The following is a 22,463-nucleotide window of genomic DNA, read 5'->3' on the forward strand; positions in this document are numbered from 1 at the left end:
CGTGAGAAGTAGACGTTTTGCGACAAGTTGTAGATTTGTATATGGCGAGCAACGCGTTCACATGCGTTTGAGTCTATCCAGATGAGGTAAAGAGCCGCTCTGTAGGACGGACCGCGTCTGCATGCATGCGGTTTATCAAGCAAACTAGCCGCACACACGTGTTGTACTTTCTTTCTGCTCTCTCCCTAATATAAAATTATAGAAACGGTGAGTTTTTGAGTTTTTCTTTATGTTAAACATATCTTTATGTCGAACGATGTAAGTTACGTTCGTTAAGACATGTCAGTCAGACGCTTCCTTTCCAGCAATGCGTGAACGGTTAACGTTACTCTGTTTACGCTTTGAAAAAAACACTTCAGTTTGTGCTCGATGTAGCCTAATGAATGGTCTTTTTAAAAAGTGTTAGTTCACATTCAGTTTAGCCCTCCTGTAAAAACGATAAGTTAAAAATATTTATATTTCTCAGTAGTCGATGGTTTGTAATGAAACCGGTGGTCGCTGTTTAGCGAATCCGTTCCTCCTGTTCACCTTGCTGAATCAAATACCTAAAATAACAAAAATGTTCACAGATATCAACAAGTGCGTTATTATCAGATTAACTTACAATATTGTTGCCCATTTTGTTTTTCTGTTCTGAACTGTCTCCGGACTGCGGTTACACAGAAGGTGCTGGTAATGTTCAGTTTGACAGGTTGGTAACTTAGTTACGGTGACTAACAGTTTACAACTAACGTTAACGTTATTTAAATCAAAATACGCACTGACTGGATTTTGAGTAACGTTAAGGTAGTTGACGTGCGTGTTTTTATTTGAAATTATGGGCTATGTATATGTATATATTGGATAAAATATTAAACGTTTACATTTGTAAACCGTTTACTTTCAGCAATATTAGATTTGTTTTTTATTTTAACTTAATTTTAATTTATTATTACTTTTAACTTCCATTTATTTATTTTTTATTTTTTTATTTTAATTTTTACGTTTCTATTTAATTTTTTTTTTTTTTAACTGCTTTCTTGGCATTATTGCTTTAATTGCTTTAAACAAAAGCTATAATAGACAATTAGACATAATCCTCCAAGAAATGCCAACAGTGGAATTTTTGGTCCATCTCTCTAAAAGTACAGAAATTAGTTTGACAGGATTTTAAAAGGATGACAGCATAGCTCTTTATTGCCATGCTGTTTATAATCAAGTTAAAATTAATAAAGTGTCTGAGTCTGTTTTATGCTTTTTTTATCAACACAAATATATATTTTTAAAAGATGGGAATATCCTAAATATTCAATTTAGTCTATGAAGTAATATGATGGTATATAAATATTAATGTAAATGTTTTGTCCATTAACTTATGATAATAATGTGTTTGTGTGTTTTCATTTATGACAGACCAGTGTAATTTAATCATCCAAGGCCACACTTTTCACTGAAGTTGAAACCCAGCTGTGCCTCATGAGTTTTGTGGAATACTCCGAGCTCATCCAAGAAGGGGATGTTGTCATTATCTTCCTGGGTCATGATTCCATGATGCCTATCAAAGTTCAGTCCGGAGCTCAGACGCAGACCCGCTATGGGGCTATCCGCCACTCCAGCGACCTGATTGGACAGCGCTTTGGTACCAAAGTGACTTGCAGTAAGGGTGGTTGGGTTTATGTGCTGCACCCCACACCAGAACTGTGGACTGTTAACCTTCCCCACCGAACACAGATCCTCTACACGACAGACATTGCCAACATCACACTGATGCTGGACCTCAAACCGGGCTCCGTCGTCTGCGAGTCAGGTAAGAATGAGAACCATCAAAGGATTTTGGTCATCTGAATTTTTAGAGATCTTCTATACAGTCTTATCCTTGCTGTAGCAAGGAGATACTTGACTTTCAAGTGTCAAGCAGGTGAACTCAAGTCATACACAGAAGGACACTTCATATTCATATTTTGCTGATGGAGGTTTGATCAATGAAAGTGCTCCATATTGCCTGACAAGCAATATAACCCTAATGCAATGTAACCCTACTCTTACGAGTCTCAAAAACAGCTCAGCCTGTCATATAATTGCAGCCCACTTTTCTCCAGTGTACTTCTGAAATCCACCCTACAGCAAAGCTCATTCTAAAGGCCCGTTCACACCAAGGACGATAACTATAAAGATAACGATAAAGATATAATTCTAAAAATCGTTCTCCATATTAAAGAATAACAGAGTTCACACCACAACTATAACGATAAAGATATGAGGAACGATATCGTTGGGATCACTTTCAGAACGATTTTTTTCCAGCTGTCGAACGATAAAACACTGACAGCCAATCAGAATCCATTCTAATTTAAAGGTCTCGCGCATTTAAAATGGATCTGGATCATCCGGGCGCGCGCATGCTTAGAATAAAAAGACCGTTATCGGTCGTTGGTGTGGACGCATATATAGTTATCTTTATCGTTATCTTTATAGTTATCGTGTTTGGTGTGAACGGGCCTTAAAAATGAGAGGAGTGAAGCAAGTCTGAATGAAGATTTGTTCAGATGCTTTATTTATTGAATAATTTCTGTTCAACACAATAACAAAAATATATTGGCCCTGCAGGTCCTTAAAAAGTCTTAAAGTTTTAAATTCAGTTTTATCAAATTGAAGGCCATAAATTATCTTTAAAGGGGTGGTATAATGCTCTTTTCACAAGATGTAAAATAAGTCTCTGATGTCCCCAGAGTGTGTATGTGAAGTTTTAGCTCAAAATACCCCACTGATATTTTTATATAGCATAAAAAAAAGCATTTATATAGCATTAAAATTGTCACTTTTTAAGGGTGAGCAAAAATGCATCGTTTTTGTGTCTGTCCCTTTAAATGCAAATGAGCTGCTGCTCCCAGCACAGGGGGCGGAGCTTCAAGAGGTTGTGTCCTGAAAATTTCAAAAACTTTTTTGTTTATGTTTAAATGTATGTAGCTGATGTGGAGATAGACCAACGCTACTTTTGCGTCATCGAAGGGTAACGCCCCTTTTTGGGGGAAAACAAACGGATTCCCCTGAGAACAGAACTCGCTCGCTCTAGACCTGCAAAGTTTCTTGATAGCAAAAATCGCACAAACACACACTCTCTTTGGACTATTCAGACATCTACCACTATCTTGTGGAATCACCAAGTAAGTAGCCTATTTTTTTTGTCATTAACAGTATGACAAAACTAGACGATAAGGCCATGTCAAGAGGAGTCGGTGGTTTAACTTAACGTAACGTTACTAGTTAGAAAGACGAAGCTGTTAGCAGCTATGTGATTAACGTTAGCTCTCACTAGGCACGCTACCTTGGCTGTTAACTGATTTTACTGTTGAAATAGTGGCAGGCTAGGACTAAAGTGGACTTGGCTGGTTTCTGCTTGTGTCTAGAAAGTGCTAGGACTTTGAAAGTTGTAAAAAGGTTTACAGTGTACGGCAAAATATGTATGGGACCTATGTATGGGGCATGTTTTTCATTGTCTCTTCCCCACTTAAAGGGACACTTCACCCATTTGCATTAAGCTTTGCATTGTTAGAAACCCAGTCATACTATTGAATGGTCATGCAACATTTTTTCATTTTCCCCCGAGACGAGAGAAATCTGTATTTACCTCTTTACACTTCCTCCTACAATGACGCAAAAATCGTCATTTTGCGTCATTGTAGGAGGAAGTGTAAGAGGGGGGGATTTCTGTTAAGACTACAAGCACTAGATCCACCCTTTCAAACCCGCCCATAGGGGGTTGGACCTAATGCGCTAACAGACCTATCACAGATCAGTTCGAGTGCGTTTGATTTCAACGGCAGAAACCTGCAGAAAACAGGGACGAAGAAAGCTGAGTAGTAGGGGTTACTCTATTTCCCGGACATGTCCGGCCGTCGAGATCGACAAAAATGTCCGGGATTCAGCTTTTGCTTTCTGCGGTCGCCATCCATTGTTTACATGCTCACCTTTTGTTTCAATCTAACTGAATTCACCCCGATTGGTGAATCTGAATGTAATGTTTACATGAATGCTAAACAAGTGATCGGTTGATTTGCGTTTTAACATTGCTAAGAAAATACCCGCACCTCCGTGAGAGATAGCCCATGAGACCGGTGCATCTCACAGGCGCGCTCATCAGTAATCACAGTAATACAGGGAGCAGGACGAGGCTAGCGCCGCGGGAGAAAGACGCGAGGCCGGTGGCGTGATCGGTTGAAAGACGCGAGGCCAGTGGCGTGATCGGTTGATGTGTGTTTTACCATTGCTAAGAAAATACCTGCTGCTCCGTGCGAGATACGAGAACAGTGCCTCACAGGTGTCGGTCGTCAGTAATCACGCCACCGGCCTCGCGCCGTTCTCCCGCGCCCCTCAGCCTCGTCCTGCTCGCCACAGTAAACATGATGAATGGCGACTGTAGAACGCAAAAGCCGAATCCCGGACATTTTGGGCAAACTCGTCACGGAGACTCACTCGTAGCCTAGCCTTGCCTTGATGTTTTTGTTTTCAACTGCACTCTCTTACCGGTAGGCGTGGCTTGGGAGTGGCCTTGTAGGGCAGCGAAGCAAGTGCATTCTGGGAGTTGTTGTCTTTCATCCACATAAGCCAAAAATACATTTTCTGGCTTTTCTCAGTCTAGAAAGCTCCAAATTCAAAAATAATTTCACATTTCTTCTACATAAATGACCCACTTTCAATACACATTCATGTCTCCACGGGTGAAATGACCCTTTAAGGTACGGACTATTTATGTTTAGCCTCTGACATGATTGTTCTGATTACAGTGTTTGAGGGTTTCTTACTAGTAGCCTATAGCTAGTCGACAACAAAACTGTCAATAGCTTAAATCAAGTGAAATATGATCCAAGTAAACCACCGACTCCTCTTGACATGGCCTCATCGTCTAGTTTGTCATACTGTGAGTGTGTTAATGACAAAAAAATAGGCTAACGTTACTTACTTGGTGATTCCACGAGATAGTGGTAGATGTCTGAATAGTCCATATTTGGCCACTGCGTGGGGTCATTAATCCAGTTTTCGACCATTTCAAAGGGACACCTCTGTAACTCCCTATCCAGTAGCTTCTTTAAATACCGCTCACGGTCCTCGGCCGGCAAAGAGAGTGTATGTTTGTGCCATTTTTGCTATCAAGAAACTTTGCAGGTCTAGAGCGAGCGAGTTCTGTTCTCAGGGGAATCCGTTTGTTTTCCCCCAAAAAGGGGCGTTACCCTTCGATGACGCAAAAGTAGCGTTGGTCTATAACTATCTTCTAATCGTGTTCCGGGGGCAGGTTTATGTAAATTCTAGGGTTTGTGATGTCACTAACCCGGGAGGAATGTCGTGTAGTCTCTACCAGCAGTTTGTTGTAGTCCTTAAAAAGCTATTTCTTTAAAAGCAAATATCTCCCTTTGCTTTGAACTTTGAGCGTTGTAACTTTGCAGATGTTTGTTATGCTCAAACAGCAACATTACACACTAACTAAAGTTAGAAAAGTGAAATCATAATCAACCACCCCTTTAATGTTTCACACAGTATATGAAGGTCTTAATGATCATTTCAAGATACCTTACATTTGGGTACAGAAAACAGGAATTGCGACACGGTTTAATGTGAATATTAAACTTTAAAAGGCTATGATTTAATTTATAGCACAATTAATGAGCACACACATTTCAAAGTACAAGTTACACAGCTGATGTGGAGGTCTTCTATCTGTGTTTGTACTTTGAAATGTGTGTGCTCATTAATTGTGTGTGTATGTATGTATGTATGTATGTGTATATATATATATATATATATATATACACTGCTCAAAAAAATAAAGGGAACACTTTTTAATCAGAGAATAGCATCAAGTCAGTTAAACTCCTGGGATATTGATCTGGTCAGTTAAGTAACAGAGGGGGTTGGTAATCAGTTTCAGCTGCTTTAGTGTTAATGAAATTAACAGCAGGTGCACTAGATGGGCAACAGTGAGACAACCCCCAAAACAGGAATGGTTTTACAGGTGGAAGCCACTGACATTTTTTCCCTACTCATCTTTTCAGACTGTTTTTCACCAGTTTTGCATTTGGCTAGGGTCAGTGTCACTACTGGTAGCATGAGGCGATACCTGGACCCTACAGAGGTTGCGCAGGCAGTCCAGCTCCTTCAGGATGGCTCATCAATACGTGCCATTGCCAGAAGGTTTGCTGTGTCTCCCAGCACAGTCTCAAGAGCATGGAGGAGATTCCAGGAAGACAGACAGCTACTCTAGGAGAGCTGGACAGGGCCGTAGAAGGTCCTTAACCCATCAGCAGGACCCGTATCTGCTCCTTTGTGCGAGGAGGAACATGATGAGCACTGCCAGAACCCTACAAAATGACCTCCAGCAGGCCACTGGTGTGAATGTCTCTGACCAAACAATCAGAAACAGACTTCATGAGGGTGGCCTGAGGGCCCGACGTCTTCTAGTGGGCCCTGTGCTCACTGCCCAGCACCAGGGAGCTCGATTGGCATTTCCCACTGAACACCAGAATTGGCAGGTCCGCCACTGGTGCCCTGTGGTTTTCACAAATGAGAGCAGGTTCACCCTGAGCACGTGACAGACAGGAAAGGGTCTGGAGAAGCCGTGGAGAATGTTATGCTGCCTGTAACATCGTTCAGCATGACCGGTTTGGTGGTGGGTCAGTGAGGGTCTGGGGAGGCATATCCATGGAGGGACGCACAGACCTCTGCAGGCTAGACAATGGCACCCTGACTGCCATTAGGTATTGGGATGAAATCCTTGGATCCATTGTCAGACCCTGTGCTGGTGCAGTGGGTCCTGGGTTCCTCCTGGTGCACAACAATGCCCGGCCTCATGTGGCGAGAGCATGCAGGCAGTTCCTGGAGGATGAAGGAATGATACCATTGAAGGGCCACCACGCTCACCTGACCTACATCCAATAGAACACCTCTGGGACATTGTGTTTCGGTCCATCTGACATCACCTGGTTGCACCTCAGACTGTCCAGGAGCTCAGTGATGCGCTGGTCCAGATCTGGGAGGAAATACCCCAGGACACCATCCGTCGTCTCAGTAGGAGCATGTCCCGACGTTGTCAGGCATGCATACAAGCACGTGGGGGCCATACAAACTACTGAGAACCATTTTGAGTTGCTGCAATGAAATTTCAGCAAAATTGACAAGCCTGCTGCATCATTTTTTCACTTAGATTTCCGGGGTGTCTTTGAATTCAATCCTCTGTAGGTTGATTATTTTCATTTCCATCAAACGATGTGGCATCCTTTCGTTCATAACACATTACCCAGTCCATATTAGTATAGATATCCAGCATGATATTTTTCCCCATTGAGATCTGATTTGTTTTCAAAGTGTTCCTTTAATTTTTTTGAGCAGTGTATATATATATATATATATATATATATATATATATATATATATATATATATATATATATATATATATATATATATATATATATATATAAACAGTAAAATCCCATAATGAATGCTGCCAAAAATAGGTCAGATACATGCAATGCTTGGCTTGCATTTTGATCATCATATATTAAACTTAAGCAACGTTAGCCATTATATACATATTTATTCAAATTAACTGAATCAATAGGACTTAATAGGACCATTAAGTTCAAATGTAATAGCCTATTATAAACAGATTTTCTCAAATCAACCCTCAACAATGCGAGTAAATCAGTCACATGTGCGACAGAATTTCACACTGGCCGACTAAAAAATTTATTTAATTAGCCAATGGCTAGTAAATTGTACGATTTCTTTCGCCTGATTGAGTTGGAGGCAAAAAAATAAGTCTAGCGCAGATATGTAATTTAATTGCCTAAGTTACTGAGCTTTACGCACTGTAGCTTGGCTGAGAGCGCCCTCTGTCGTTTTCTCTCACACTCTGCACTATCGCACTCACCTTGAGAGAAAGAGAGAGGCTTTTACACATGCCATGAAAAGAGAATTGACGCTGTCTCGATCAGGCAAGTACTGCATCATCGTTAAGTTTATCATTTGCACGTTTTTAAGCCTAATTAATTTGAAGTGCAAGAAGACGTGAAAATAACTCGATAGCCAAAGCTGTGTCTGACAGCACGCAAATACTGAATTGAGCTCTATTTCACGTCTTCACACAAAATTGTCAACATGCCTGTCTTGACGAGTATCCTAGTAAACAAAGTCAATTATGTCTTAATTGAACATAAACAGTCGAGAAAGAAAACGCATGTGTGCAGTATCAGTATAATGGATCCGTGCATTGTCTTACACCGTGTCCTATAACCAGCCGCAACACGCAACGATACTATTTTAGAAACGGTTTCTATTTTTCTGCAACGTCGCGGCTGGAACAACAAACACAAAGTGTGGCAATGATAATCTCAGGTACTGTTTATGTGCTTTATTTAAAGCTGCGCTATGCAGTTTTGGCAATTTCTTCGCTGTTTTCTTGCTTTTTGCTCGCTGGTTTCTCTATAGAGCTCCCCCTACAGCTTCGGAATAGATATTTGACAACACTGTCGTAAAAACCTGTTGGCGACTCTCCCCCCCCCCTCCCATCTTCTCCCTCTGGTCATGTGCATTTGTTTTCAAAGAAGCCGGCGAACGCACAGAGCCATGTCCACTGAGGTATGTTGTATGATACACAGAAGGCTAGCAAATAAATGTATGTGTACAGTGCCGTAAAGCTATTCGTTACATTACGAGACCTTATATCACGCGATATGCCCGCCGCCCCAAAGTTGCAAGGGTGTTTTTTTCGCTCACAGGCGCTAGGGGGAAGCGAGACGGCCACCATTCAACCTGAAAAAAGTAATACAACCATTCCACTGACTCCGAAGCTGTTCAGTTAAGGTAAATGAAGCTAAAAAAAACTGCATAGTTCCCCTTTAATATTAAAAGCATGCAATGTGACTTTGAATATCATTTAGTGCTCCCAGCTTTGTAGCTGTAAAAGCAACAATGGATAATTCTTGAAATGAAACAAATGGAAACGTGTTGCGTCTAGTGTGGACAGACAAATTATTTGTCGCTGGAATCTTATCATCGCGTCTGGTTAGGACACGGTGTTAAAGTGACATCAGCCTAATATTCCTGCTTCTGTCTGTTTTTAATGTTAATCAACAACAAAAGACTCACTGCAAAAAATCCCTCAATGCTCTTGTCTGAATAACTTTTGTAACTTTAATAAGCATCCATCTATTTAATTAAATACAGTGAAGACTATGCAGTGTTTTTACATTTGATTATTCAATTTCTGTGCCTAATACCTAATCTGTATCTAACTACTCTTAGATTTACCTGAAAGCACTGTTTAATTAATTTGCATCTTTGTTCTATTGTTTATTTGTGCTATTGGTTGTAGTTTGTTTTTATTTTATTACAGACTGTTAATTTGACTTTAATAGTGTTTGAAATGAATATTTTATACTATATTTATGTAGAATTTTTTTCAATTTGCATTGTTCTTGCATTCCATGTAAAAAGTCTGGTGAGTAAAATGAAAAATGTACTAGCCAATGACGACTCAAGCTTCAGTGTGTCCATAGAGGGTTGCAAATAAAAGTTAGTCCACATAAAGTTAAGGTATTGTTGTTCGTTACAACGGTAACCACTTGCGTGTCCGGGTTTGAATGCACTTCTCATGTATGAAAAGTATCTGTACACATGATGGGTGCCAAAATCGCAAGAAAGCTTGATGTGTACTGACAACAATACATTATGTAAGCGTGCTCTCTTTGTTAGGATATTGATATAGCAACTGTTCAAGTTTCAGTTAAGTTTCATTCTTCCCGTTTCTCCTTTAATCCGATATAAAATTTCATACCGTATTGTCCATACATAACCGGTAGTATAACAATCCTATAAGCAAGCTTAATTATATGCTAGTTTAACATGACGTAGAAGAAAATGGAAAAGTTTTGGCTGTCAAAATACTCCCTCACCTTGCTCATCATCCAAGTGGACATTTCTCTGAACTCAGGTGATTTTTGTTTTCTGCTCCAGATATACACTTTTCAAAATAATATATTTATTTTAAAATGTAACATTAATATGACGATAATTTAAACGTAGCTTTTGTAAATAAAAGCAAAACATTAAATGTGCAAAAAAAAAATATATGTGTATATACTGTTTATTTAAACGACTAGTATTTTCAAGTAGACTAGCAGCAGCAGTATTGTTTAATCGACTATTCAACTAGTCTCGCACATCTCTTTTATAGAGAGAGAGAGAGAGAGATGGATGGATGGATGGGTGGATGGATGGATTTTTCTGAGCTCACTGGCAAATATTTGTTGTTGTTCATCTTGAAATAAGGTGTATTGTGAAAAGTGCAATACAAATAAAATTGACTTGTCTAGTTGGAGTGGGCAGAGTCGGCTCGGCAGAGATGAGTTAGAGACGAGACTCTTTTCAATTTGGCTCATTCAACTTGTTGGTCCTCTTGTATTCTGAATGAATCCATTAAAGGCTGTTGAGCGTGTACACACAAAACACACACTCTGCTCTGTCCTCAGTGCCCTCCAAACGCATTGAGCTGGACAAGCATTTAACACTTAGATATCAGTCCTGTGTTCAGGTGAGTGTGACTGTCCCACAAAATTGGCACATGTGCAGGCTGAAGTTTGCTTTTCATCATTTAAGGATACTATTAGATATTTCTTTTGGAATAATTCAGTGTGTTCTTTCTCCCCTGCTGAGCCTCTCGTTCTTACGTCATTCACTGTTCTCTCTGAATGCAACGCTGTGGACTAAACATTGACCCTATTGTTGCCATGAGAACAAAAGCATACTAATGGGTTCTTGAAGAGGAAGATGGGCTATTAACACCAGAGCTTGCTCATATGCACGTGTATCACAATGTACATGTTCATGCACACGTTATTACTGTGTTTAACTCTGTGACCATGTATACATGCATGTGCACTATTTTCTGATTAAGGTCAATATTCCTCTAATAAGATGGGTTTTTTTTTTTGTAATATTCCACATGTTAGTGGCCCAAATACTAAAATAAAACATGCATGTACTTTTCCTGCTATTCTCTTGTGGAAATACTGGAGAGGCTTGCTTTTGCCATTTATTGCGGTGCGTGATTTTCTGCACAGCAACTTCATCAACTCATTAATTCTCATTCATGTCATAGACAAAAGCACACAACAGTGCAGTGAATTGTAAAATGTAGAGCATGAGACACCATAGACACTATGGAGTTGTCAGTCCCTCTTATTTCTTATTCAATTACTTATTTCTCCCTAGTATTGGCTTAATCACATTGAGCAGATTCTCCCCTTAATCTGAATCCTGGTGCATGTAAAGGTACTCTAGTTAGTGTGAACTGTGAAGGGTCTTGTCTACATTTACGTACACAATTTTCCAATTAAGGACTTTATTTTGAAAGAGACATACAGTACAGGAATATTACAATTGAAATTAAACATGTAATCACCCAGAATTACAATTTGCACATATTTAAAGACTGTTCATTATGGTGCATATTCTGATCCAAATATGGAGCATAACGATATGGTGCATATTCTGATAGGCTTATTCCAGTCTTATTCTAGAAAATGAAATATTGGAATAGTTACATATAATAGTTCACCCAAAATTCAATCCAAGCCCATATATTTTGTTAATCTTTGAAACATGCATGAAGAGATTTTTAATGAGATTTCTGTCTCTCAATTGAAAGTCCATGCAACCAAAACTTTGATGCATTAAAAGGTTCATAAAAACATTGTGAAAGTCATTTAGGCTTTTATTCACATAGAAACTAAACAACACAAGAGCACATTAAACATGGTAAACAGAAGCTCAAGTGTACTCAAGCGAACCTATGAGGTTTGTTCTTGTGTGCCAAACAAGTGCTTGCTTTTGAGCTTCTGTTTACAATATTTGGCGTGATGTATGCATGTTGATCAATGTTTATATGTGAATAAAAACCTTATTAAATCTGTTCATCATATAAAGCAATCCTGTTTCTTCAAACACTTGGATTAAATGGCTCGATTCATATGGATTACTTTTATAACCTCTTTATGAACTTTTTGAAGCTTGAAAGTTCTGGTGGAATAGACTTTTAGTGGTGGGACAGAAATTTCTCAGGTTTTATTAAAAAAGATCTTCATTTGTGTTTTGAAAATGTTCCTTTTGGGGTGAACTATCCCTAAAATTAAAATTAAATCATAATTTACTTACCCTGGTGTTCTAATGCAATATGCCATTCTTTCTTTTTTGGCTCGTCCGACCAGCATCAAGCTAGCAATAGTGACCAGCATCAAGCTTTTTTTTTTAAAACACAAAAGTATTACAGAATGATCCCATGCGACACATACCGTATATTTTTTTTTAAGTGTTCTGGGTGTGTACGATAGGATTTGGTGAAAAAACGAAATTTAATGTATTATTTAACGAAAATCCTGATCTTGGCCATTGGTCTTCTGTGCACAGCTATGCAACGTGTGTGTTCGTGAGTCTATTAGCACCACAGTTCACTCTGACTCGCCCAGAAAAACACACAAGTTGTGAGCAATCAAGATGAACAAAAACGCAACATGAAATACAATCCATGTACTTTCTTCTCTGAGGTTAATATCTGTTGTGTTTGTCGCAACAAAAAAGTTATCACATCTGTCAACTATCATTCTGACTGTCATCAGACAAACAGAGTTCTGGAGATATTCAACTCAGTGAAGAAAGTACAAGTATACTGTTTTGGGACACATATTTATTAATCTTGATTTCTCACAACTTGTGTGCTTTTTCTGGGCGAGTCGGAGTGAACTGCGGCTCACGAATGCGCACGTTGAGAAGAGGTCACATCGAGGTCAGGATTTTTGTTACATAACACATTTCGGTTTGTTTTTCACCAAACCCTATCGTATACCCCCAAAACACTTATTTATATGGCCTGTGTGTCATGGCACCATTATGTGATACTTTTGCATCTTTTTTAAAAACTTACAAAGCATGATGCTGGTCGCTAATCACTACCATTATATGGACGAGCCCGAGCAGGACATTTAAATTAAAAAAAATTACCCTTTTGTGGTCTGAAAAAAGAAAGAATTGCATACAGCGTTAGAACAACAGCAGGGTCAGTAAATTATCATTTTAACTTTAGGGTGAACTATCCTGTTAATGTGGTTATAGCAATGAGGTGAATGTGTTTATTTTTATACTTGTATAATTGGAATATGACCAGATTTTAAATATTTTATTTAGTGTCTGAAACTGTTGCATTCCGAAAAAGTGTAATTTGATATTAATTGAATAATCTCAAACTCAGACCACTTATTCCCAGTGGTGGGCTTGTTATAACAGCAGATTTTGTGTCTGTTTTCCAGGTACAGGCAGCGGCTCTCTGTCTCACTCTATTTTGCGGACCATTGCTCCCACCGGTCACCTGCACACAGTCGAGTTCCACGCTCAGCGAGCCGAGAAGGCCATCCAGGAGTTCAAGGAGCACAAGGTGTCTCACCTGGTTACTGTTAGAAACCAGGACGTGTGCGCGGAGGGCTTCGGCATCACAGGTGTAGCTGATGCGGTCTTTTTAGACATCCCTTCTCCGTGGGAGGCAGTCACACATGCCAAGAGGGCCTTGAAACGCAAGGGTGAGATCTCAGTACACAACTGAAATAACTAAAGAGACATTATTACCATATTAATGCTAAATGGCATGTGGTTCTCTGTCGCCATGACTAATGTATGAAGCCACTAAAGTGAGTCTTCAAATCACAAGATATAAATGCTACTGAAGACTACAGTGACCTTTATGAACACACAACTTTACAGGCATATAAATGGTGCCGTTTTAAAGTTATCAATATGCACACACTTACAAAAAGTACTTTATATATATGGTATTTTGATATACAGTATATACCATGGCATTTTCCTGGTTAACCAAGGTAGGTTTTAAGAATACCATTGTAAAATCAAGGGACATTTCCAAAAAAATAAAAGATGTGTAATATAAGTCTAAAAACTCCCCTCATCTGCCGTTGACCTCAATGAAATGCCCAAATAACCTCTATGGAATGGGAGGTTTGGGGTGAGATTCCTAATTAAATTGTGAATTTCTTGTTTAAATTTGTGTAGGTTTTCATCTCAGTTATTGAGGCAGCTTCTATGAATCATAGACATTGTTCTGCATAATTACATCTTAGTTTTGTACCAAAATGATGTCACACCAGTAACTTTAATTAATCATGAAGACTTTGGCTTGAGTTTGCTCGAACAGATTTCATAGTTGTTTTGTCTGTGGTTTCTCTCATTCTGTTGGAACAACTATTTGTTTTTTATCGAGTGGGCATGTCAGAAATGGTTTCTTCAGAAGTGACCAGACCACTTGGCAAGAGGCTGTTTCCATGGGAACTACAACTCACTTGCCCTACTGGGCAGGCCTAGACTAGTCAGTGTCCCAGTAAGGGGTCAGCAGTCCTTGTGTTATTCCCCTGTGTCAGTTTTCATAAAAAATTTTGATAAGTGGGAGGTTGACAGTAACCAAAATATTTTTTCATTTTTCATTTTTTATTTGATCTAATTGTTATTTGGGTAAAATGTTAAATAAATTAATTAAAAACACGTACAATAATTTTACAAGATAAATGTCAAATAATTCATTTAAAACCATTTCGGTTGAAGTAACGTCATACAGTGACGACAATTTCATAACTACCCAAATACTTTGAATTTGTCTACATGCATGTAAAGATCTGCCTTGGCGGAGTATAAGATTAGAGAGGATCTCCTGGAGGAAATCGAGTCTCTCTGTCTCATTATAGTGGAATTTCTGCAGCGCTCTACGTTACACCCCCTTTTAGAGACTCTGATTTATATACACACATGCAGAATGTTTTGCTGGCTGGGTAATAATGACCATAAAGGGGCATGCGGTGAGACTTTCGTGAGCATGGGCAAGGCTCTGGAATTCTCATACATTAGCTGGTCTCTATCTGATTCTTTTGACTATCTTGTGCGATACTTATCAGGAGTTCAGTGCAGAAAACTTTAGCATAGCTCTGACTATATAACTTTGGTTAACTCCAAGCCAGTTGTCCTTGACTAATAACATGTTTCTCACAACATGTACATGTTATTGTTATTATGCAACAATCAGAGTGTGTAGTGATTTGAGATGATTCTTTATCCTGCCTGTTTCTTTATTCCTTTTCATTTTTGGCCTTTCAGTCTTGTTACTCAGTTTAAGTGCTCAGAGAATCCGAGCTGTTGGCGTAACTCATGTCTTACTCAGACCCCTGTTGCCAGGAGACCTGATGTCTCTGTTTATGACTGCGTTTTCATGCAAAGGCCTTATTTGTCAATGGAATTGCACAATCAACTGCACAATCTCTCTCTGTCTCTGTCTCTCTGTCTCTCTGTCTCTCTCTCTCTCTGTCTCTCTCTCTCTCTCTCTCTCTCTCTCTCTCTCTCTATCTCTCTATCTCTCTATCTATCTCTCTATCTCTCTCTCTCTCTCTCTGCAAATTTTCCCCCGATTGCAGTCTGGAGTCAATGCTAGTTGTAAAAAATCAAAGCTGTTCTGCAGATTTTGGGCATTTAGAGTTGACAGATTTCACAGAAATCACGTAGTGTATGATGGGCACAGACCACGATTTGATTCGATTGACCTAAACTTTTGTAGTGGGACGTAAGCACATTGTACAAATTTGCTACCAATTCGGCAAAACGAAAAATAGTTACAAATTCCTTTGTCCTTTTTAGAACACCTATTGTTTCCATTAGTCATACTCCTACGAGGCGCATGTTTTGGCATGAGTATGTCGGAACCACTTGAATGTCTTGTAGTTTGTGATCCTCAGTTTTTTTTAGTATGATGTCCACATTTTCTCTGTAACCATTTACAAGTCAAATGTATGATACTCTTCAGGTTTTAAAAGTTGCGTAGTGTATTCCAGCCTTAAGATAGATGTGCTTTGTGTGAGGAGTGCTATTTGAGTTGCCTATGTTGAATGTTTCAAATCATTGTTCATCCATCAACACCTTGAACTCTGCATTATGTTCCTCAAACCATTCCTGAATAGTGTGGCAGGGTGCATTATTCTACTGAAAGAGGTCACTTCCACCAGGGAACACCATTGTCATGAAGGGGTGTACTTGGTCTGCAACAGTGTTTAGGTAGGACGCAAGTGTCAAATTTACATCCACATGAATGGACGGACCAAGGGTTTCCAAGCAGAATCCTGGCTTGTCATTGTCCCACAGCACATCCTGGTGCCATCACTTCCCCAGGTAAACAGCGCACACGTACACAGCCGGCCACATGATGTAAATAAGACGGGACTCATCGGACCAGGAAACATTATTCCACTGCTCTAAGGTCCAATTCCCATGCTCGCGAGCCCATTGTAGGCGCTTTTCGACAGTGGACAGGGGTCAAATATGCACAGCCCCATACGCAGCAGAGTGCAATGCACTGTGTGTTGTGACATTCCTCCCATAACCATCATTAAAATTTAGTGTGTTGAGCCACAGTAGACTTCTGTTGGCTTGGACCAGACAGAATAGCCTTTTTTGCCCTTGTGCATCGGTGAGCCTTGGGTGGCAAACACCCTGTTGCCAGTTTGTGGTTTGTCCTCGGACCACTGTTGGTAAATTTTCATCACTGCTGACCGGGAGCAACCCACAAGCCTTGCTGTTTCAGAGAAACTCTCACTCAGTCGCCTTGCCATAACAATTTGGACCTTGTCAAAGTCGCTCAGACCTTTACTCCTAACTATTTCTTCTGCATCCAACACATTGATAATGAGAACTGATTGTTTGCTTGCCATCTGATCTACCCACAAGTAGAATCACAATTAGACAGCAGGGTAGCAACAGAAGTTGGGTTGCACTTTATTTTTAAGGTGTAATTATAAAGTATAAATTATAAATAATTATAAAATAATTGTAAGTACTGAGTAATATCATTTAACAATATGCACTTACTATAGGATTAGGGTTTGGTTGAGGGTTAGTTGCATGTAATTATGCATACTTTACTGTTGTAATTACTATGGTAAGTACATGTAACGTGTAATAAGGACACTGTAAAATAAAAAAGTGTTACCCAGAGTTGATATTTAAGCAATTAGTTATAAGAGGCTTTATTGTGATTTAGAATTATATCTGGATACATTAGATCGGTCTTGGGCGCTGTCTCACACCTGGTTGCCCGTTGACGGCAACATTGGCCAGCAACAAAGTTGCCCCGTATATCATCACCTTTACTGTATTGCAGATTTTAGGATGGTCGGAACGCTGTATTTACCAATCAGCATTGAGGGCCTGAACTATTTGTTTTATAAAAGTATTTTTTTAGGCACCAAGTGACTTTGGATCCCTGATGCATCCCTGTGAAAATTGTCAGGCTCAAGAGAAGAGAGTGAGACAGTTCTGCATTGCTTTCCTACAGTGGTTCCCATTCATTATATTTCTATAGCGAATGTTGAGAGTGAAGGATGGGGTCATGCTGGATTAAGTGAATGTGATTGGATTGAGTCTAAAGACAGTTTCAAAGAGTAAACTATACCCATTAAGGTCTCTTTCTCATACTTCTCTCCTCACATAACCCTGTCTATCTTCTTACTCTGATCAGCAGTGGCTATTTTTGTGCATGTTAGTAATACCACCTTAAGCCCAAATTCCCTCCAATCGTGTTAGTGGAGCAAGATGGCAAAGGAGTGGAAGAGATTGCTGTTTCAGTTTTACTCCTCTGTTTATCATGTTATTATGAAACTGTTTAACAGTAAGGCAACAATATGCAAACATGTGCATGTCGACTGCTCTCTAACCCTTAACAGCTTAGTGAGTTATTGGTTGCTTCCAGTAAGCCTGTTGAGGAACCATATTCTTTACGACATCACTTATATTCTCAGCAGGCCTGCATGTAATCTGCACCCACAGAACTTTATTTGTTGAACAGCCTACTGGGTGTGATGTGACTATCTCCTCGGCCAATTATGTGATTTTGGGGCGGGGCTACCTACAATGGTGGATGGGTGGGGGTGTACTCACACTAGGCACGGTTGCCTTGTACCGTGCCCTGGCGTGATTGTCCCCTATTTTCACTTGATTGTGCTGCACGTATCAAAAGATTATTACAGAGGCAGCTGACTTTAATGGAGGAATTTGCAGCTTTACTTACAATTCAGGTTCATCAATAAGGTGAGAACCAGACCCGTTATAAACCTAAATATACTTGAATTAATTGAATTAATTCAAGTGTACTATCCAAGTAGTTATAGAAGATGTTTGCTGTCATGATGACAGTAGCGCACACAAAAGTAGCAGCTGTTCCATGCTCCGGCGCGGTTAGCGATCACACTACATGCTCTGGCCCACCTCTTCCAAGCGGGCCAGGGATGGTTAAACAAAAGAGAGATCACACTAGTCAAACGAACCAGACTTTAGGGGTCAGCTGTGCTCGGGCACAGTTCAGATTGCCCAGTGTAAGTACACCCTTAGACTTGTTTTAAAATGTTCATCTGTTCTGCAGTTCTGTTTGATGCCCCTAGTGACACTTCAGCTTTACATCCACTATACAAGATTCTGTAGACTTGCACCTGAGATAAGTGCAGAAATCATGTAAAATAAAAGTCTGCCCCTCAGTTTACAGCAATAATTACTGCATGAAATGTTTGGATCTACTGAGGAACACTGTCGCGGTCAAATGGCCATTTCTTTTAAAAGAGAACTGAGCAAAAAAAAAATCCTGTTCCTCATTGCTTTTCAAGTAGTTTCAGGTTTGATTTGACGTCAGCCACAAGTGTGGTCTTGTCTGGTATTTGATAAGGTTTTACAAATAGTAATTCTTGTTGCTGTCAAACAAAGAGGTTCATTTAAACTACTAATAAACTGCTATTCATGTTTGCACAGAGTGTAGCACAAGTGCTGGAGACTTGTGTATCTGCTCAGTGGTTTGATAAAGAACAGATGCAAACTTGTAGACAGACATGGTGAATCACAGAGATCCAAATTAAGTTTTTGGGAATTTTCTAAATCATAGAATGAGAGGCATTCTCCAGTCTCAGGAGACCATGGATCACACCGGATGAGGAACACCAGTGCAGCGTCAGTTGTGACTCAATAGTCCAGTTCGAGTGTGAGAGTGGCTGTCTCTGCCACAAAACCTGCAGTTGAAAAATGCATTGAATTTTTTTGCATTAGTTTGTCTGCAAGTCTGCAACACTGGCCCAGTCTGTTGTTTTACACTGTGTTGTGATGAACATTTGAGTTAGTTAAGAGAGATATGCCATTCTAGTTTATACGGAATGCAAAAAAACGCAGACACACAATGAAACTTGCTAGTGTGAGTGGCTGTGTTTGCGATATCAAATGAAGTATACTTTGAAAGGCAATGCGTTTGACTGTACGCATATGCTAGTGTTTGTGTCAAAAATGAAGTATACACTCTTAAAGGATTAGTTCACTTTCAAATGAAAATTAGCCCATGATTTTACTCACCCTCAAACCATCCTAAGTGTATATGACTTTCTTCTTTCAGACGAATACAATCAGAGTTATATTCAAAAATATCTTGGCTCTTCCAAGTTTTATAATGGCAGTGGATTGCAACCAACAGATTTGAAGCTCAAAAACGTGCATCCATCGTACACTCCAAATGTAAAGGCCTATATTATAATAAAGGCCTTCTGAAGCAAGTTTGTGTAAGAAAAATATTCATAATTAAAACGTTACAAAATAAATGCCTAGCTTACAGTCATACGCAGTCTACTTGCCCCTAATGCGCAACTTACAAAATTGATGACGTCAGAAGTAGCGTAGTGCGTCATGGCATAGCGTAAATATCAGCAGTACGTCACATTACTCGCTTAAGTTGTGCTTTACACTTAAGTGGAATCCGTATGTTTGTTTGGCCGGAAGCTATTTATTTTACTTTATAAAGTTTTAAATATTAATATTTTTCTTACACAGACTCATCGTTTTGCTTCAGAAGGCCTTTATTAACCCCCTGGAGCCGTTTCGAGTTCGTTTACAATGGATGGATGCATGTTTTTGAGCTTTAATCTGTTGGTTGCAATCCACTGCCATTATAAAATTAATTTTTGAGCGTCGGTCGGCGTAGGACGCGTCTGGGTTTTAGCTTAGCGAACGAGTCATTGCACGAGAATAAAAGCGAAAGTGATGAAGGCGAGCAAAGAAGTCAAGACGGCATGGACAGAAGGCTGACCTGAGCATTCGAATGCACAAATATTTTCATAATTACATGAGCCGACTGGAATGAAGAAGGTGATCTACATGATTTATAAAGCGCTGCTTTGTTTTACAGTTTGTATATCTGCAGTCTTAGTTTCAGTTTCCCTTTTTGATGAAAGTAGACTATAGAAACCTGCTGATATAGATGGATATTTCTTACATGCAGGCGCAGAACGCACATGCTATTTGATGGTCGCCTTTAGTCCTTTTGGTGTGTTCAAGTGCAGCTTTTTGGCTAGTTTCTTTGACTTCGGCTTGGTGTGTCCCGGAAAAAAAAAAATTCTTAGCATGAAGAACATTTTATATTCTAAAGGACACTTTTTCCAGTATAAAGAACCTTTTTCCAGTATAAAGAACCTTATTTTTTCAGTATAAAGAACCTTTTGTGCATTGAAAAGGTTCCATGGATGTTAAAATTTCTTCATGGAACCATAGATGCCAATAAAGAACCTTTATTTTTAATAGTGCACTTAAGGGTTTAGTATGATAATTAGCTAATATGCTAATAATACGGAAAATATTTTCTTTTTCACTGTCTTCAGGAGGTCGTCTCTGCTCCTTCTCACCGTGTATAGAGCAGGTCCAGAGGACTTGTGAGGCTTTATTGAACCATGGCTTTGAGGAGATCTGCACACTGGAGGTTCTGCTGCGGGTGCATGACGTACGTTCTGTCACTCTGCCCTTACCAGACTTTGGACCAGAGGAGTGCTGTACTAACAGCACACAGATGGCTTCAGATCTTAATCAAGAGGAAGTCCCAAACACTGGGAACACCTCTGTAATCTGCAGGACTGCCACACCACCGAGAGAAATGGCAGGACACACTGGATACCTCACCTTTGCTACCAAACCACGCGACTAGAAGCATTGCTGAAGCCTGTTGTAGAGTGTGAGTAACGCAGACTCGCTAAATGTCATGCAATGACGTCATCTGTACACAGCCTCAATATTCGGGATGCCCAATCTTGTTCCTGGGGATCTTCCTTCCTGCAAAGTTCAGCTCCAGCCCTGATCAAACACAACTGAACCAGCTAATTAAGATCTTCAGGAGCACTTGATAATACAGAGAAGTGTGTTTGATCAGGGTTGGATTTGAACTCTGCATGTGGGTGGATCTCCAGGAACAGGACTGGGAACCCCTGCTGTCTTGTTTAGCTTCATTTAGATATAAAAGATTGGTTAACAGCTAGATGAGCTTTTACATCAATGTAACCGTTCAGTGGAGTACAGATTGATGTTCATGTTTTTATTTTTGTGCTTTTTAAAAAAAAAACTGGTAGATCTTTTACTTCAATAAAATATATTGAGATGGAAAAAGCATTGTAGTTTTTGTATTTCTTTCTCGTGCTGTGGCAGGTTTGTATGACTGTCAGCTGCTGTGTGCAAATACTGCCACACGTATTTGACCTCTCTGGGAAAACAAGGTAGAGTGGCTTGGAAATGTATGCTGTCCATGACGTTTATGTGTCATGATAAAATTTAGACCAGACAACATCATATAAAGCTTTGTTTAAATGTGAGGTTTTTATTTGTGCTCATTATGTGATATCAGCAGTTTCTCACCACTAGCTCTCTAAATTCAAGGTTGTTACGGTCTGTTCTGTATTTGTGTATGTTACTTTCTTGCATGTGGAATGCAAGATACTGAAGAAGAACTAGATGCACTAACATCTGGTAAATGTTATATCGGAAACAAACTGCTGAGAGCTCCTCTATCCACGAGTCCAAAAAAGGCCGTCCCTCTGCAATCTGATGCCTTCATAGATGCTGTATAACGGTGAAATTATTTTATTATTCTCTCTCTTGCTCATTGTGTTTTAAACCTTTTGTGCTCTATTTTGGGAAACGCAGAGGATCGATTTTATAGTTGGAGACAGTCATAATCTGAGTTTGGAATAAGATACTAGTGTACTGTACATGATATACTTCACACTGCCATTAGGCAATAGATAATGCTTTTAAACAGTCATGGTGACTTTGTTACATGATCATCACATTGCACAATGTAGTTCAGTGTTTGTTACCATCGTGGAAACCAAATTTGTACTTTTTGTGTAATATTATTATTTTTTTTTTTTTTTAATTCAACGATATTACATTTCTGGCTCATACCATATAATACTACATTTATTTTCATTATGACTACTAACAGATAAATGTACAATATTAAAAAAATATATATTCAAGTGAATTTTGGCATCACATAATGTATGAAAAATGAATATTAATTTTTATATTTAACTGGTATTAATGAAC

The 22,463-nt window shown here is 39.4% G+C and overlaps 1 protein-coding gene across 2 annotated transcripts; it reads left to right on the forward strand.

The window, feature by feature from the left end:
* Window positions 1-59: 59 nt before the first annotated feature.
* Window positions 60-21,524, forward strand: trmt61a (tRNA methyltransferase 61A). Of its 2 annotated transcripts, XM_084092776.1 has the most exons (5): window positions 60-207; window positions 664-691; window positions 1,393-1,786; window positions 13,334-13,600; window positions 20,750-21,524. In XM_084092776.1, the coding sequence occupies exons 3-5, from the start codon at window positions 1,456-1,458 to the stop codon at window positions 21,067-21,069; spliced, it is 918 nt and encodes a 305-aa protein (XP_083948902.1). In that variant the 5' UTR covers window positions 60-207; window positions 664-691; window positions 1,393-1,455; the 3' UTR covers window positions 21,070-21,524. The 2 variants fall into 2 exon arrangements, with proteins under 2 accessions (XP_083948902.1, XP_083948901.1); XM_084092775.1 differs by lacking the exon at window positions 664-691 and having other exon boundaries at window positions 72-207.
* The last annotated feature ends 939 nt before the right edge of the window (window positions 21,525-22,463 follow it).

The sequence above is a fragment of the Abramis brama genome, assembly GCF_963993115.1.
Source record: "Abramis brama genome assembly, chromosome: 19".
Lineage (NCBI taxonomy): Eukaryota > Metazoa > Chordata > Actinopteri > Cypriniformes > Leuciscidae > Abramis > Abramis brama.